The sequence below is a fragment of the Rhipicephalus microplus genome, unplaced genomic scaffold (genome assembly GCF_043290135.1).
Source record: "Rhipicephalus microplus isolate Deutch F79 unplaced genomic scaffold, USDA_Rmic scaffold_15, whole genome shotgun sequence".
NCBI classification, from domain to species: domain Eukaryota; kingdom Metazoa; phylum Arthropoda; class Arachnida; order Ixodida; family Ixodidae; genus Rhipicephalus; species Rhipicephalus microplus.
Genome location: NW_027464588.1, coordinates 5,661,709 through 5,678,399, shown reverse-complemented (window position 1 = coordinate 5,678,399; position 16,691 = coordinate 5,661,709). Strand labels below are relative to the sequence as shown.

The 16,691-nt window shown below is 45.7% G+C and overlaps 1 protein-coding gene across 1 annotated transcript in view; it reads left to right on the top strand.

The window, feature by feature from the left end:
* The first annotated feature begins 276 nt into the window (after positions 1 to 276).
* The window catches only part of LOC142784735 (tetraspanin-33-like), a 98,264-nt gene continuing 81,849 nt past the window's right edge, over positions 277 to 16,691 (top strand). Inside the window, exons 1-4 of the mRNA XM_075883236.1 lie at positions 277 to 390; positions 3,871 to 4,195; positions 8,922 to 9,078; positions 13,404 to 13,713. Of these exons, the coding sequence (XP_075739351.1) occupies positions 277 to 390; positions 3,871 to 4,195; positions 8,922 to 9,078; positions 13,404 to 13,713 (906 nt within the window). The remainder of the gene's footprint in view (positions 391 to 3,870; positions 4,196 to 8,921; positions 9,079 to 13,403; positions 13,714 to 16,691) is intronic.

The following is a 16,691-nucleotide window of genomic DNA, read 5'->3' as shown; positions in this document are numbered from 1 at the left end:
CACCTTATAATCGGCCAATCTCCTCCTTTGGGTACGAGCCATTTGCAGAGGAAAACAACAACAACAATTCTCTGCATTGGGTGAGAGCCATGAGATGAGAAGAAGAAGAAGAAGAACATACACGAACATTGTTAAAATGATTACAGAAAAACTGCACTACGCTTTCTTGGCCAATCCCCCTGAGTGGGTATGAGCCAGCCTCCCAGGGAAACAAAACAAAACAAACGTGTTTATTGTGAACCACGAAGCAGAGTCCTTTCCAACTTCATCAGCTGCATGTCCCGGACATATAAGGATGAAGGTGGTGCAAGTTCACGTTCAAGCGGACCATCGGCTCCGGTCAGCAGCCCGCAGCCTGAGACAACAATCCTTCTTGATGTCAATCCAGTGGTGAGCTTACCACAATATCGATAGTGCATTATTAATATGATAGGTGAACGTGCGGGTCAATATTGTAATTTTTAACGTTCCGGGATTACCATCATAAGTTTCCTGCTTGTTTAAATAAATGAAAAGCCTGCTCCAAAGAATCAATCAAAGTAATAGAGCTCTCCGCAAATCTCTTCATCAGGTATATAAGCAATATTTTTGTTTATCCTATAACTTTCACATAATCCAGTGTACCTTCTTATAATCTACTTATCACGAAACTTCCAAGCCCATCACTCTATTGTTCTGCGCATGACATTATGTGTGTAAAGCGTACCCGTTAGGACACAATATCTAATGAACCAATAGTCGCAATTCAGGTCGTATTTTCTAGGCTATAAGCTCAGAGAGCGTGAACAGATTATCAATTACGGAACATATCCAAGGCGAGAAACTGTGTTTAAAAAAAGTACATAACAAATTACGGTACTCGGTATTGTACTATATATGAGAGAACTAAAAGCCGTCCTATGGATCTCACACTTGATGAGGCCGTATCGACGAAAAATTCAGGGATTACTGAATTCACTTATCACCACACCACTGTGTGTTTAGAAAAAAATTGGCAGCATATACACAGAGTGAATGAAGGAGAGTGAGGCGAAGCATTCGTCCGTCCATTCGTTCTTGCTTCCGTCCATCCATGCGTCCGTCTGTGTGACCGTCCATGCGTCCATACGCCCGTCCATGCGTGCGTCTGTTCGTGCGTCCGTCCCTGCGTTCGTCCATGCATCCGCCCCTGCGTCCGTTCATGCGTCCATCCATACATCTTTCTCTGTGTCCGTTCGTCCATCTTTTCAACACTCCAAGTACCACCATCTTGCATCTTTTCATCATATATTCCCCATATAGAAGCACCGCCATCCAGCGGACATTTCAAGCACTAAACGAGAGGTGGCACGCGCATACTTTCTTACGGCATGCGCTTCGGGTTTACTTACCTTTAACCACCTCGAGTTCATGGTATATACTAGTTCACTGTGTTGTAGCACTGCGGCCCAACGCTCGCTAAACCTTTCTAAAACGAAGGAGGTTACGCACAGCGAGTATAACGTAGCAACCTTCTCCTGTCAGATAGAGCTCAATATACATGCCAATGGCTGCTAATGGGAAATGACAGACAGGAGAATTCGACATTTACTTTCTTACGGCTTGCGCTTCGTATCTACTTCCCACCTATAACAACCTCGAGTTCATGATATATACTAGTTCATTGTATTCATTGCACTGCGGCTCAACGCTCGCTAAAGCTTTCTAAAGCTAAAAATGTTATACGCAGCAAGCATTACGTAGCAACCCTTTCTTGTCAGATATATTGCTCAATGTACATTCCAATGGCTGCTAATGTGGATCGCAGCGTGCGCGTTAACTAAAACCTGAATGCTCCTGGCTCTCATACCCCATTAGCAGCCATTGTCATGCACGATGAGCACTATTTTTTTATTGCTCAACAACGCACAGAAGAAATCTCTCACTGGCACCACCTTGGGGGTCAAAATGTTCTACTTGTTACACACTACAACGGCTACGAGGGACGAATGCTTGCCGCTATAAGGAGCTTCGCCCTAAAAAGAAAAAGAATGGCAGCATATGCACGGAGTGAATGGTGGAGAGTGGGGCGAAGCATTCGGCCGTCCATCAGTCCGTCTGTGTTACCGTCCATGCGTCTGTTCGTGCGCCCGTTCCTGCGTTCGTTCATGCATTCGCCCCTGCGTCCGTTCATGCGTCCATCCATGCACCTGTCTGTGTGTCCGTTCGTCCATCTATTCAACACTCCAAGTCACACCATCTCGCGTCTTTTTATCATATATTCCCCATATAGAAGCACCGCCATTCAGTGGACATTCCAAGGACTAAACGAGAGGTTGCACACGCACACTTTCTTACGGCTTGCGCTTGGGGTCTACTTCCCACCTTCAACCACCTTGAGTTCATGGTATATACTAGTTCAGTGTATTCATGGCACTGCGGCCCAATGCTCGCTAAAGCTTTCTAAAACCAAGGAGGTTACGCCCAGCGAGTATAACGTAGCAACCTTTTCCTGTCAGATAATGCTCAATGTACATGCCAGTGGCTGCTAATGTTAAATGAGAGACAGGAGGTTTCAGCTTTTAATTTCTTACGGCTTGCGCTTCGTATCTGCTTCCCCCCTTTAACCACCTCGAATTCATTCATGGTATATACTAGTTCATTTTATTCATGACCTTGCGGCTCAACGCTCGCTAAACCTTTCTAAAACTAAGGAGGTTACACCCAGCGAGTATAATGTAGCAACCCTTTCTTCTCCGATATTGCTCAATGTACATGCCAATGGCTGCTAATGGGGATTGCAGCGTGCGCGTTGACTAAAAGCCGAATGCTCCTGTCTCTCATTCCCCATTAGCAGCCATTGGCTGGTACATCGAGCACTATTTTTATTGTTAAACAACGCACAGAAGAAATCTCTCACCGGCACCACCTTGGAGGTAGAATGTTACACCTATTTCGGGTATGTGCCACTGGTGGTTACGTACTACGAGGGACGCACAAGCCACGCCATAAGAAGCTTCGCCCCTAAAAACTACTGCTCGTGCTGCACACCCGTTGACTAAACACGTGTTAAGAATTCAGTCAAAGGCGTCTAACCCACGGTGAAAGGTGAGAACTAGACACAAAGACCAGGTGTCTAGTCCGGTGGTGCCACCTCTTGTTCAGTCCTTGGAAGGTCCTCTGGATGACAGTACTTCAGTATGAAGAATATATGACGAAAAGTTACGAAATGGTGGTACTGACAGACAGAGAGATGCACAGACGGACGGAAGGATAGACGGACACAAGGACGAATGCATGGATGGCGCATGGACGAACGCAGGGACGAACTCACGAATGAACGCGTGGATGGACGCATGAATGGACGCATGAATGGACGCACGGATGGACGCATCAATAGACGCACGAATGGACGGACGCATGGACGTACGCACTGAAGGAAGGATGCATGGACGGACGGATTCACGGGCAGACAAACGGACGCGTGGACCGATGGACGGACGCATGAACAGATGCACGGACGGTCGCAAGGACGGTCGCACAGACGGACACACGGGTGGAAGGAAGCAAGCATGAATGGACGAACGCAAGCATGGATGGACTGACGGACTGACGGATGCTTCATCGCCCCACTTGCACTTCATGGATCTTGCCCTTCATGGATTTGCTGTGTATTTTTTTCAACAGCTCTTCACCACTAGTATACCCTATATCCCTTATATTCAAAGAAATAAATGTATTCTGTTGTATCGTATTGTAGTGTATCGTACTGCATCCAGCGGGAGTAGTTCGAAAAGAAAACGTCGCTTCAAGTTCCTCAATTTACGAATTCCTAAGATCGGCTAATATAATAGCTGCCTATAGAATGCTGACGTGAGCCACTCATTGAAATCCGGTTTCTTCTCTTTGAAGGTGCGATGCCCGCTGCTGCTTCTCAATCTTCTCCTGTGGTTCGTGGGGGCGTTCTTCATGTTGGCCGGGGCACTTTTTCTGGTGGAATCGTGGGAGTTTGAGGAGGACGAGCGCATCTTGGAAAACCTGGACTTTCCCGGCACGCTTCTGTCGCACCTGGAGGTGCTGCTCTTTTCATTCGGGCTCTCCCTGTTCACGGTCAGCTCATGTGGATGCGTTGGGGCTCTGCGCGAGAACACCTTCCTGCTCAATATGTACTCCCACGCACTCACTCTCCTGATTCTCATCAACTTCGTGCTGGGTGTTCTGGTATTTTTTGTTCCTGGTAAGGAAATGTAGCTGTCTGAGGCTTATCGGTGACACAGTGACAACGGGAAAATTGGGGAATCATTTCGTGTGTTCTTCTCCACAAATATATCTTGCAATTGAGAACTTGTCACATAGTTACCGCTTTCGGCTTTTTGCATGAAATATATGGGCTAAGTTTCATCTATTCAAAAACGGAAATGCGTTAACTACTCAATAATATACTTCAATTGCATCGATATTGCGTGAAGGACATCATAATATGAGATGACTTTTTTAATTCCAACTAATACCATCCACGTGCTAGCATTATTAAAAAATAAGCTACATGCAAATGCACTTTCCTACAAAACATAAGGCGGACCGTCCCTGTGCAGGGTAACAAAACTGGTACAAGAAGTGCCACACGAACTACGGAATCGGTGTGTCCGGCTTCAAGCTCCAACTTGGCTTGTAAAATTCCGTCGTAAATGGTTGTGTGTCAACGATCGTCTGTTCCTGAGTTAATACTTGAAGACCTTTGTCCAAAGCTACGAGGACCACTCTGAATATTCCTATTCATATTAAGTATTATTTTTTTAATAATTAGCATTTCGTTATAATACACATTCCATCCAAAAAGTGCCCTGTGACAATTGGGGCTCCTGCAGTGATAGGATGCTTCGGAAGTTTTGACCATCTGGTGTTTTTTATGTGCGCGGACATCGCAAAGTGCACAGACCCTTTGAAGTTCACCTGCATGGAAATGCGAACGCTGCGGTCGGAATTGAGTAATTCGGCCTCCATGCCATCAGCGGAGCACCGTAAACGCTACGCGAATGCGTTGGACTCACCCATTTGTTGTAAATGATACGCCTTGAACAAAGAAATACCAAGTCATTGTATTCAAGTTTCTCTTTAGTTATATAACAAGCCTATTTTGATACATCCTGCCAGTATGCTAAGCAATTACTGGTTTTAAGTGCGAAGCATTTTTAAGCCAATTTCGGCGACTTTGAGCGTATCTATCTATCTATCTATCTATCTATCTATCTATCTATCTATCTATCTATCTATCTATCTATCTATCTATCTATCTATCTATCTATGTATCTATCTATCTGTCTATCTATCTATCTATCTATCTATCTATCTATTTATCTATCTATCTATCTATCCATCTAGCCGCCTACGACGTTTAGCTCTCCTGGCCGTTTTGATAATGGTATTATTACCAAATTTGGTATGGCATAACAAGACCGTATAAAAAACACATTTGACTAGCTATAACGTGAAAATCTAAACGTATTTGTTATGAATGTCAAGATTTACCTTTCATGGTTCTGAAGCTCTTGCGGTGGTTTAGTTCACATAGCATGTAGCAAAACTGGCATGGTATGGGATGATCGCATGGCGAACACAAGCAGCAGGCCTTAACAAGAAAATCATGATATGCGTGTCATGTAACAACATGACTACATGCCACGCTCATGATGCGTTCGCGGCCGTTTCGTTAGCGTCACATATACCAAGTTTTGTATTACGGGACGTGATTGGATGATGAAGGTATTCTACTGGTGCAAACATGATAAACATGAAATACCTGTCATATAATAACATGACTACGTGCTACGCTCATGATGCGCTCGCAGCCGTTTCGCTAGCTTCACTTGTACCAAACACCGCATTACGCGACGCAAGTGGACGACATAGGTAAATGACACATCCAAACATGATAATTAGGAGATGCCCGTCTTGTGAATACATGACTACATGCCAAAGTCAAGGCGCCAGTACATTTCAAGCTGAAGTGGTCCGCGTGGTCGTCGGCGTTCATTTCATCGCGCCACGCCGGTGTTGCCACGCCAGGCGCCGGTCCTGCCTTATATTCGCAGGCGCGCGCCGCACTACGTTGCTTTGACGCATGCACGTTTGAGCGCGTCCGGCGTCCCTCTGTCACAAAAACAAGGAGACGCAGTGTCGTCTGGGTAACGCATCGACGCGAAATGCAGCGTGTCACATTTCTCGCCGGTTGCCGTCAAGCCGCGCTGATGGACGCTAGTCGCGCCGGTCGCGCCTAGCGTCGTACTGAAGAGTGCTCGTGTTTTGCTAACGTAGCGTCACTGTGCCCAGCGTGCGCGCTCTTCAACGCTACTTGGATTATAATGGACCCTTCAGGACGCACTCGCGGCTGTTTTACTAACTCCACATATACAAAATTTGGTGTTACGTGTTGTCATTGTATGGCGAAATACATGACTGGTGCAAACATGATAATCCTGACACACGTGTCATCTAAGAACATTGCAACATTCCATGCTCATAGCATTCTCACGGCTTTTAGATGCGGAGCATCTAATACTCGAGGCTTGTAGTGCGGCGCCGTCCGCAAGCTTCCTCCTCCTTCTTCCATCATCTGTACATCCCTTCCTCCTCTACACACCGCGCGCGCTTCACTCCTCCACCATCTGTGCACCCTTCCTCCTCTACACACCGCATGCGCTTCTCCTCTTCACGAACATTCGCTAGCTGTATAATGTAGCGGGCATGCGCCGTCACGCTTCGAGAACATCGGCAGCTGACGCGCGCGCATGCGCCGTCGCGCTTCGAGAACATCGGCAGCTGACGCGCGCGCATGCGCCGTTGCGCTTCTCCCACTTCTCGAACATTTGACAGCTGACAGTGCATGCGCCGTCGCGCTGTATATATACTCAAGGTCGGCGCTCGGTCGCTCAGTTGCCGCTCGTCGGTTGGTTTGTACGGCGCGTCGACGTCCAAGGTCGCGGTGAAATGAATTCCAACGAATCCACAAACACAATGATCGACGTCCCTTCGACCAGCGCCGCACTTTCGCATACGTGTGTACGTGTTCACTCATTTAACACCCCTCCTACAACCACGTTAACCAATTTAGCCATCGGCCCAAGTAAGTCGCAATTTAACACCCCATTTCACAACCACGTTAACCAATTTAGCCATCGACCCAAGTAAGTCGCACTTTAACACCCCGTTAACCAATTATATGCTCCGCATCCTCCTCAGTGTTCCCCCGAGGGAAGCTGCGGGCAATTTTTTCCCTATCTCTACACATAATAATTTTGGTATCACGTGACTTAAATATATGACGAAGGTAAACGACACATCCAAACATTATAATCATAACACGGAAGTCATGTACGGCATCATTCACCTCCACCTCGTAACTTTGTGCTGATTTTAAAATGACATATCAACATTTCTCATTCGTGCTTGAAATATTGTCGATTTCCACTGTACGTGGGGTCTGTCAATTTTTTGGCATAACAATATCCCAAAGAGCACCCTAACCACCCAAATGCCAACATTGATTTGGGGTGTTACAGCTGCGTGCGAATCTTCGCCGCACACGTACCCGACGGAATTTTTCGAAACGGGTTCGTATCAGTGACGTTACACGCGTATTATCTTCAAAAAAGGGACCTTGCTTGTTTCGCTATTTTCTATTGCTATGCTCCTTTCATAGGCTTGTCTGTTCCCGGCCGAGCAGTTCTCGGCAGGCGAGGAGGAAGAGTTGCGAGCTCACGTACCTCGAAACAGATAAAATAAATTCTATTTTAGGGACGAAGCTCCTTTGTGTGTGGGTTAGTATCGCTTCCGTCGTAGTAGCTACCTCTGCTTCTCCCAATCGCGAAGCAGAGCGGTGGGTGCGTCGAAAAAGCTTGCGCTCGGATTCTTTGGCTGCGTCTTGTCGGTGTTACCCGCGTGCCGTGTGCATTCTCGAACGCGATCCCATGCATGGACGCATGCACGGATGGATAGGCACAAGGATGGATGAAAGCACGCGCGGACAGACAGACAGACAGACAGACAGACAGACAGACAGACCGGTGAACAGACAGACATTCATCTATCCGTCCATGTGTCCGTTCGTGCGTGCGTCCGTTCACTCGTGCATCACTCCTTTCATGCGTCCATCCGTCCGTCTGTCCATGCGTCCGTTCACGCGTCTGTCTGTTCATGAGTGCATCCATTCGTCCGTTTTTGTGTCTACCCGTCAGTCCGTGCGTGCCTCCTTCCATCCGTGTGTTCGTCCGCTCATTCGTGAGTCCCACTCATCATCAGTCACCTTGTGGATATGCTGTGATTTTTTTCAATTTTGGGAGTGGCATCACCAGATGGAAACGTCGACCGCAAGCCGAAGTTAATGATTTTCTGAAACATTTCGAGAGGAGAACCTATTCATATATATATATATATATATATATATATATATATATATATATATATATATATATATAATTTTGAGTGCACCGCACCCACGGCTCGTACAGCTTCCGCGGCTGGAATGGTTAATCACGACGACATTTAGAACTCGAAGCGTGCAGATATGTCAAATGTGAAAATTATCGTAGCAGACTTCTCTTTCAGAGTAATAAACAATTAGTGCAAGAATGTATCTTGGGGCCATTGAATCTTAGGGCCAGCCCATATCTTAGGGCCAGGCGGTTGCAATTTATATTGCATCATATGTTTTTTTATTGGTGTACATGCTGTATCACATGTTTTGTTTTCTTAATTATGGCTGCCTCATTATTCATCACACACCCAGTGTTCCTGCAGCTTGTGTTCCTGCTGCTTTTACACGAACCATTTTTTGATGGGCTGAGCACTCGAATGCAAACTTAGTTAGAGTCAGAACCTCATGAGTGCTTCCTCACAAATTTTCCAATTGTCCTGCCAGACTACATGTGGATCTTCACTTGCTTTTATTATACCAATTTTTTCAGGCAGCATCACGGTCGTGATAAGGACCGCACTATCCGAAAGGCTGGTGGTTCAGTATCGCGATGCGCCAGACATTGAGAACTTGGTCGACGCAGTACAGCGCTACCTGAAGTGCTGCGGAATGACACACCGAAACTTTCGCGACTGGGAAAATAACATGTAAGTATCACATTTTCCAAACCCTAATTGATTGCCGTGCCTGCTGTTTCCAAACCGTAAAAAGTGCAAAGCTTATAACACAACGATGTCCTTGTTGCTTTATATTGGCGATAAGGGGTCGTGCACTCCACGAAAATCTCTGAGAAAGGCTGGAAAATGCCAGTACACGAAGAACATGGAGTGGTGGTTATTGTTCCTAAAAACAAAATACGGTGTGCTGGGTGCACCTTTTTTTATTATTGCTGGTGGACAATAGTGCGAACGCATTTGGTAAAACCTCTTTCTTATCGCAAGCCCATGCAATCGAGTTGTTTCTCATTTTACGGGGAACGTGTTAGAGCCAGGAACCTGTATAAGCTCCGAAACTTTACACAGATGAAAATGCGATGGGTAGAGTGACAGTGGGGCTGGTCTATGGGGAGAAGATGTACTAGTTATATATTTCTGTAAAACCTGGCGAATAGCAAGACCAGACATTATTTCCGACGATGTCGTAATTTTTCACACAGTTCCTAAACGGAAGCTCCTAAATCTACGAAAGAAAATTTAGTGTTCTTTCACCCGAATGAACGCGGAAAATGTAGACGGGGAAACAAACTACATCAACTTCGGTTCGTTTGGTGGAGCAACACTGCGCAGCAGCGGAAAATTACCGCCATTTACGTGCCCGGGGCTCAAAATTTCTAGACTATTAGAACGTAAGTAGGTGGGACCATCTTTTGGCCGCAAGAAGGCAATCCTGCCATAAATAAATAAAAAATAAGCAAGAGAAAATTATATCTAAAACATAAGTAAATGAAACGGTTCGGGTTATAAACAGAAAAAACTAATTAGAAAATTAGAAATTAATAATAAATTAGAAAGTATAGCAATAAAAAGTTTAAGGCTTTCCAGGACAATTGTTCTTCGCTTTTTAAAAACACATGGGCTTCATCGTAGATTATTACACACTCTGCGCAGCCACGCAGTTAATGGGATGACACTGTTATTTTACTATGATAGTCCACGGGATCTCTGCACCATATTACAATGAGTATTTTTAGGAAATAGCAGTTTTCGTCCAATATGATTATTTCCGTATATTTTCTGTTCAGTTACGGCAAGGCATTGCTGTTGCCGATGGCGCTTCATTCGCATGTCCTCATAATATGGTCATGAGTAGGCATGGAGCCTGTAAAAATTCTGCAGCTGTATAGCAAAATCATACGAGTTGTAAAACTACCCATATGCTCTGTATATCGAAATCTGAGCACGCCATTGGCTGAGATGGCTGTACTGCACACATTGTCGTATCACTTGTTGATCAGCAAGCCAACTATTAACCGCCATATTTTGTGTTTTACGTTGCCGCTACTAGATGACGCGACAGTCTGCTAGTTTACGTAGAATTGGCCAATTGCGTGTGCAGCTTTTGGAACGCAGTTTCGCAACTGGTGTGATTAACTCTGGCTGAATAGTACAATGTCTAATTTCGCACACAGATGGAGCCACTTGCCAGTTTCATGGACGCAACATTTGCGAAGGCGCAAAATTTCGTACTGTGCTCTCTCATGACTGGCTGAGGGCCCACGTACCTTATATAGCACGGTGAACAGCTTTTGAAACGGGATGTACCCGCCACCTCCGCAACACACGTGCTCATCATTTCCCCCTTCATACACACGTGTTTTGGCGGTAGCTCTGTCGTTAATTTTTTTCTTTTTTTTGTCGCCTGTGGAACTGATGGGGAAAAGTGACATCATTCAAAGGCAGGGTGCTATGACGACATTCAAAGCCCACCTCTGAAGGGCAAAGCAGCTACGACAACGAGAACGCATGGGAGGGGGTGTGTGTTCCCATTGTTTACAGGCACCTTGTTATCCAGTATGTGATTCTGATGATTTTCACATAGTTTTCTTCGTAAAAATGAAGAGTGAACAGTGCTGTATTTATTTTGCATAAATTAGTTCCAAATCTGCGTGTTACACCGCAAATGTAGTCGAAAGACGATAGTCTTTCGTCTGGAGAGAGTGAACAACACGTTTATTTGTTGTTCTGCGCAAAACACAGATGGTGGAGGGTATTCTGGAGGCGCTGCGTTAGAGTGCCTCGAGCGTGTAGCGGAGGCGAACCAGTGCATCGAGGCACGTTAAGGTCCCTAGATGAAACTAGTTTCCAAGGTAGCGACACCTTTCCCTTTCCTCTTCGCCTATGTTCCTGAAGCGCCCCCTTGAAGGTTTAAAACTTTCATTCAAAAGCCAATGTTTGGGTTCCGTTGCTACGGTGAATAGATGTAAATGAAACAAAATGGAACGAAATAAGACGTAGAATAAACAGTTATCTTTATGAACATAAACGGCACAACACAAGAGCAAGCGGGATGTGCGTTACTCAACCGGCAACGTTGTGCAGTTCTATACTTTACACCACTAGCCATGGCGTCTCGCGTAGTACATTTTTAGTTCCACAGCTGCGGTATTTCGTCCAGTTCTAACTAGTCTACTTCTCCTATTGTGTTTTGTTCGTGCTTTGACACAGTGAACGTGCTTCTTGCTGGATCCTGTAAGTGGCCACAGGGCGTGACGTTGTGACGATTGATTACAACCGGCTTGTGCACACGCAAGAAAAAAAACTACGACTAGACTGGTACGAACACTCGTCCAGCAGCACTGCGATGACGTTTTTTTTAAATGTGCCCATTCGGACAATCGTGATGCCAAGTGATTCTGATGCGGTGCTGTGAACTTCCTGAAAAGTGAGAGTTCTACTGGTGAGGTGTCTCGAAGCAGCGCGTTTCGGCTCAAGCGGGAACTGGTCAAGAGTGAAATGTTTCTGAAGGTGCGTTGATTACAACCTGCAGCTGCTCTGTATACGTGCATACCCACAAGTATTTGTACCAACTGGCATGCACTAGACACGTATTAGACGCGCGCCTGGTGTTTCAATCAAAACCGACAAGTGAACTCGCTTCGCAGATCCGCGTCGGCATACGTTGACGGAGTTGCACGAAAGCATTCGCATGAAATGGTTCATAGTTGCACTTCATGGTGCGCTTCATCTCGGAAAGCACGAGGTAAGCTGAAGAGAGCGAAACCATTTTCTGTTGTTTACGGCAACGCAGCACTGCTGAAAAACGCAGATGTTGCATTGAACGAGCATGGCGAAACAATCTTGGTCGACTTAGCGCACACCGAATAGCTCCTCCTCTTCGGTTTATGCTCTGGCTACAATTTTGTCTTTGGTTACGGTGAGAATCCGGCTGGAGCCATATGCGCATGCGTACTCGTTTTGAACCTTTTGCATAATAATAAATAACACCACCAGCCATTTGCAAGATCACGTGCAAGTAATGCACCAATTACAGACGCGGATGGCAGAGAAAAAGAGGAGTAATCGAGAGAGTGAGGAGGACGGCTCGAGAACAATGAGTGACGCTACCTTGTTTCATCTAGGGACCTTAAGGCACGTTAGACACGAGCGCCATCTGGCACAAGCGTCATCTTCAAAAACGAAGGCGTGCAGCCCGCGGAGAAAGGCGCGCGCCAGTCTCGGAGGTGATAAGGTGTTGAACGCAAAGCGACGGGCAGGTGCCACCAGCGTGACGTCGTAGCAAAGCGTTGGAAACACCTTTTTGAGCATCGTGTGGCACTGTTAGTGCAGCGCAAAAAACGCTAACTTTCTTAGTGTTTCTTGTGTGTGCCTCTTGTAGTATAAAGGCAGACATACAAAACTTCGAAGTGTTGTTATGGCGCCTCAGATGTGCACAATAATTGCTATTTAATTGACGATCACACAGCTATGAACGATAAACATTGAGCAATATTGGTGGGCGCTGCGAACGAGGTTAGCCGTTTGGTGCCGTTTGAAGTATCGTTAGGGCAGACAAACAGACAATTGTACAGACAGAAAGACCAAAATTTTTCTGTCGAAGGTCTTCAAGAAAGACTATCGTCTTCAAAAAAAGAAAATGCACCGTTTGTATTTAATGTTATTTATGCTGCCTGGCCCCTAAACCACCCACAGGATAAAACTTATTCATGACGCTGCAGTTGTACACGACACTAAAGCGAACGATTTCATCGACTCATCTATCCAGTTGTACAAATTATTTTGCTCCGCGTTCGAAGTGAAAATGCCACGAGCACGTGCATCTACTAACAGAAATTGACGCTAGCATGATCATTGGTGGTGATTTAGGGGCCCATCATTTAGTTTGTTTGTGTGTTTTTTGTTGTCTCTAAAGACAAAACTATTGTAGGGTTATAAGTACAGAGCTTAGCTGTAAAAATGGTTTGACGTGGTTGTGTTGTACTCAGTTTACTAGTTCTTCAAACACCTTGTTTTAGCAGCTACTTCCAATGTAACCTGTCCAACCCGAGCCACGAGCGCTGCTCGGTGCCACCATCGTGCTGCCGCGCGGACTCCAGTTACACGGGCATCTTCTGCGGACGCGATGTGCTGAACCTGTCCGACCACGAGGCTTGGTTCCGCGTGCACACGGGGAGCTGCCCGGACGCAGCTAATCGATTTCTGAAAGAGCACGTCATGATCATTGGCGGCGTCTGTCTCATCGCCGTCATCGTGTTGGCCTTCATCGATATGGTCACAAACGCTGTGATCGATGAGATCGACATCATCCGAAAGTTATACGACCACGTGAGGTCTGCTTATACTGGGACGCCGTATACCCAGGAATCTGATTTGCAAAATCGAGAATTTGTTTAAGATCCATTTTTCTTCTCGCAGCCTTCTAATACACTGACGTGGCGTTCTTCTGTGACCTCAAGGTTTAATTTGCTTATATATTTTTGATGAGATCACACTCGAACTTATATAAAGAAGGAAACCATACACTGTATAATGGCGCAGAGAACATATATACATCGTGATGTGTGCAGTATTTTTGTGTGTATGCTGTGTCTTAAAAAAAAATCCACAGATACCACGTACCTCGCTAAATGGTGTTATGCGAAGTAAGCCAGCGTAAGGTGAATATGTTTTATTTTTTGATGACCGAGATTTTATCAAGTGGCGGTAAATATATGTACAAATACACGCACACACATACGTTAAACAGCTGCAGAAGTTTCATATTAGCAGTTGAGTGCAGTAGTGTAACGATGCCAACAGTAACATGGATATTAGCAATACCAAAAAATGGTAAGCTGACATCAAGCGCTGGTGTTTGTGCTGGTGCGCGCGAGGATGATAGCTCTCAATACTGCTACACAAATCAAGTTCAGCGGATGGCGCCTAACTACAATTTACGTGAACGTGACATGACGGCTGTATTATAGAAGTACATATGTATAAAAGTGAATAGCCAGTACTGCACCCACAATTGACGGCACACGAACCTTAGGGTCCTATTTGAAAAGTATACTCGAGACCTGATGTGGCTCTGTGCAGGATACTTCGCTGCCACGCAGAATTCTAGAGTCCGATTGCAGCTGGGACACTGACATTTACTGTTCAAATTGATTCGGTGAACGCTGTCTATGGCAGGCTTTCCTAAAGCTCAAGCGTTAATGTTACCCATGTGTGTTCTCAGAGTTCCTGAGTAGATATAAAACGTCTATCATCATTCGCGCAAACCCGCATCCCAGTGCACATACGCGTCCCCCGGTATGTTCCACTGTTTTTCGGAAAGTGACGACGTACGTGACGAGATTGTGACGAGATTCTGTGTTGCCTGTGAAGCGCTAGCCAGTAGCAGCCTTCGTACTCAAGTGCGTGATCTTCGACGCCCACAGTCTGTGCTAGACGTTGTAGTTGTACTGTGAGTGCTGCTTGTAGTAAAGTGCAAGTGTTTGTACAATAAAATGCCACTTTCCTAAATTTACCTTTAGTTATATGTTTTTAGACACTGCAATTCGTATCATATTCTGGGTCTCTATTGATATTCTGCAGGAAAAAGCGCACAAGAAACGAAGACGAAGTTGGAGGGAAGGCACATAGCACTGTTTATATTTTTCTTTTTTTGTCATCTTTTTTTGTCTGATTCAGAAATGAATACGCACCAACTTACCATTTAACACAGTTAGGTGAGTGGCAGCAGTGTAGCCGTGGCACATTGAGCCCCTCAACACCCCCGCATCGCAATCAATTTATATTTGCCATGGCATCCCGAAATCACACGCGGCCACAAGTTCATGCCCCACTTCAAGTGGGGCTTGAACTTGTCCCCCTCCCCCCTTAAAAAAATATTCTGCCAACGCCCCCGGTAAGCGGTGCCATCGTTTCGGTAGGCTGGACAAGTGACAAGTTGTAAGCCTATAAAAATCAATGGAACGATGTACAGTTAAAAATGAGTGCGTGTGATATTACCGATACCATTTTGGTGTTGAAGCGAAGACAGCTTCTCTGCTATTTCGGCCACTACACGCACAAAATAATGTTCATCAGCAAAGTCCCTGTAGACGTGAACATGTATGGCGCAAGATAAGTTTAGTGATAAGCAACTTTAAGCGGCGCGATTACTGCGAAATGGGATTAAAGCTTCTGTGTGGTGCCTGAATGCTGTCGATCCATCAAGCACTACTCTAGAATATCGCAAGGGCGAAAATCGCCGCGTAGCGTATAGAGAGATAGAGGGAAAAATGACCCCACCTTTCTGAAGGGAATCTTCTATATGGCCTATACGGCCTTTTCTATACGACGCTTTGACACGTTGCTGCCCTTTCTCACTCAATATGCCGGTGAAGCCATCGCGCGAGCCGTCGACGCACGCCAGTTCACCTGCAACCGTCTAAAGGCCTCACAGCAGCACCAAAGGCAGCTCTACGATTCTCACCGTCAAAACGTGCACTTTTCGCCGTGTTCCCTTGTCCTTCTGTAATCACCCACTCGGCGCGTTGGCCTTTCTCAAAAACTGCTCGGTAAACTGGACCATACCGCGTCATTCGCCACGTGACTGACATCACATAAGACATCGTTCCAGCCGATCGAACGTTGTTATCGTCCGCTTCGAGCAACACCATGCACATAGCGCGACTCAAGCCTTATCAACATCTTTCGACCGCATGCATGTAGACCAAGCACTGAAACGGAGCTTATACCGTGGGGGGGAGGGGGAGGGTTGATACAGAACAGCTGTCGCAGCTTTGGTGCATGAAAGTGAAGGACAACGACAGTTGCTGGTTATTGTTAGGCTGGTGGCATCTCGTTCACCCATAACTCCGAATAATTAAATGATCTACCGGTAACATTATTATACAAATTCTCTAAACTTCATGTGGCTTTGAACAAAACCACATACTTTGTACGCTATAAAAATATGGCTTTTATATCATCCACTGTCCTCTCAGAGCTTTGTTAGCAAAATGCAATAATCCATGTAGTAGTTCCTGTTATAAGTTCCTTCTAAGGTTCCTTTCTAAGCGTCCGTCCCATTTATCGTGTTTTCAGTAGCAGAACAGCAACTTTGTTGACGTCTTAACACTTCACCTGTAGGCGGCCTTACCACGAGCATTGACATCGTTCATAGCATCCATTCATACCAAACAAAGCTGTGCAACCTCTGGAACGCTCTTCTTCCGCCAGGATATGGCTACACGTTACCCACTTTCGTTAGTCCTACGAATAATCGCGGCGGGCTAAAGGGAACACACGACGCATCTTGTGTTTACTTCTGG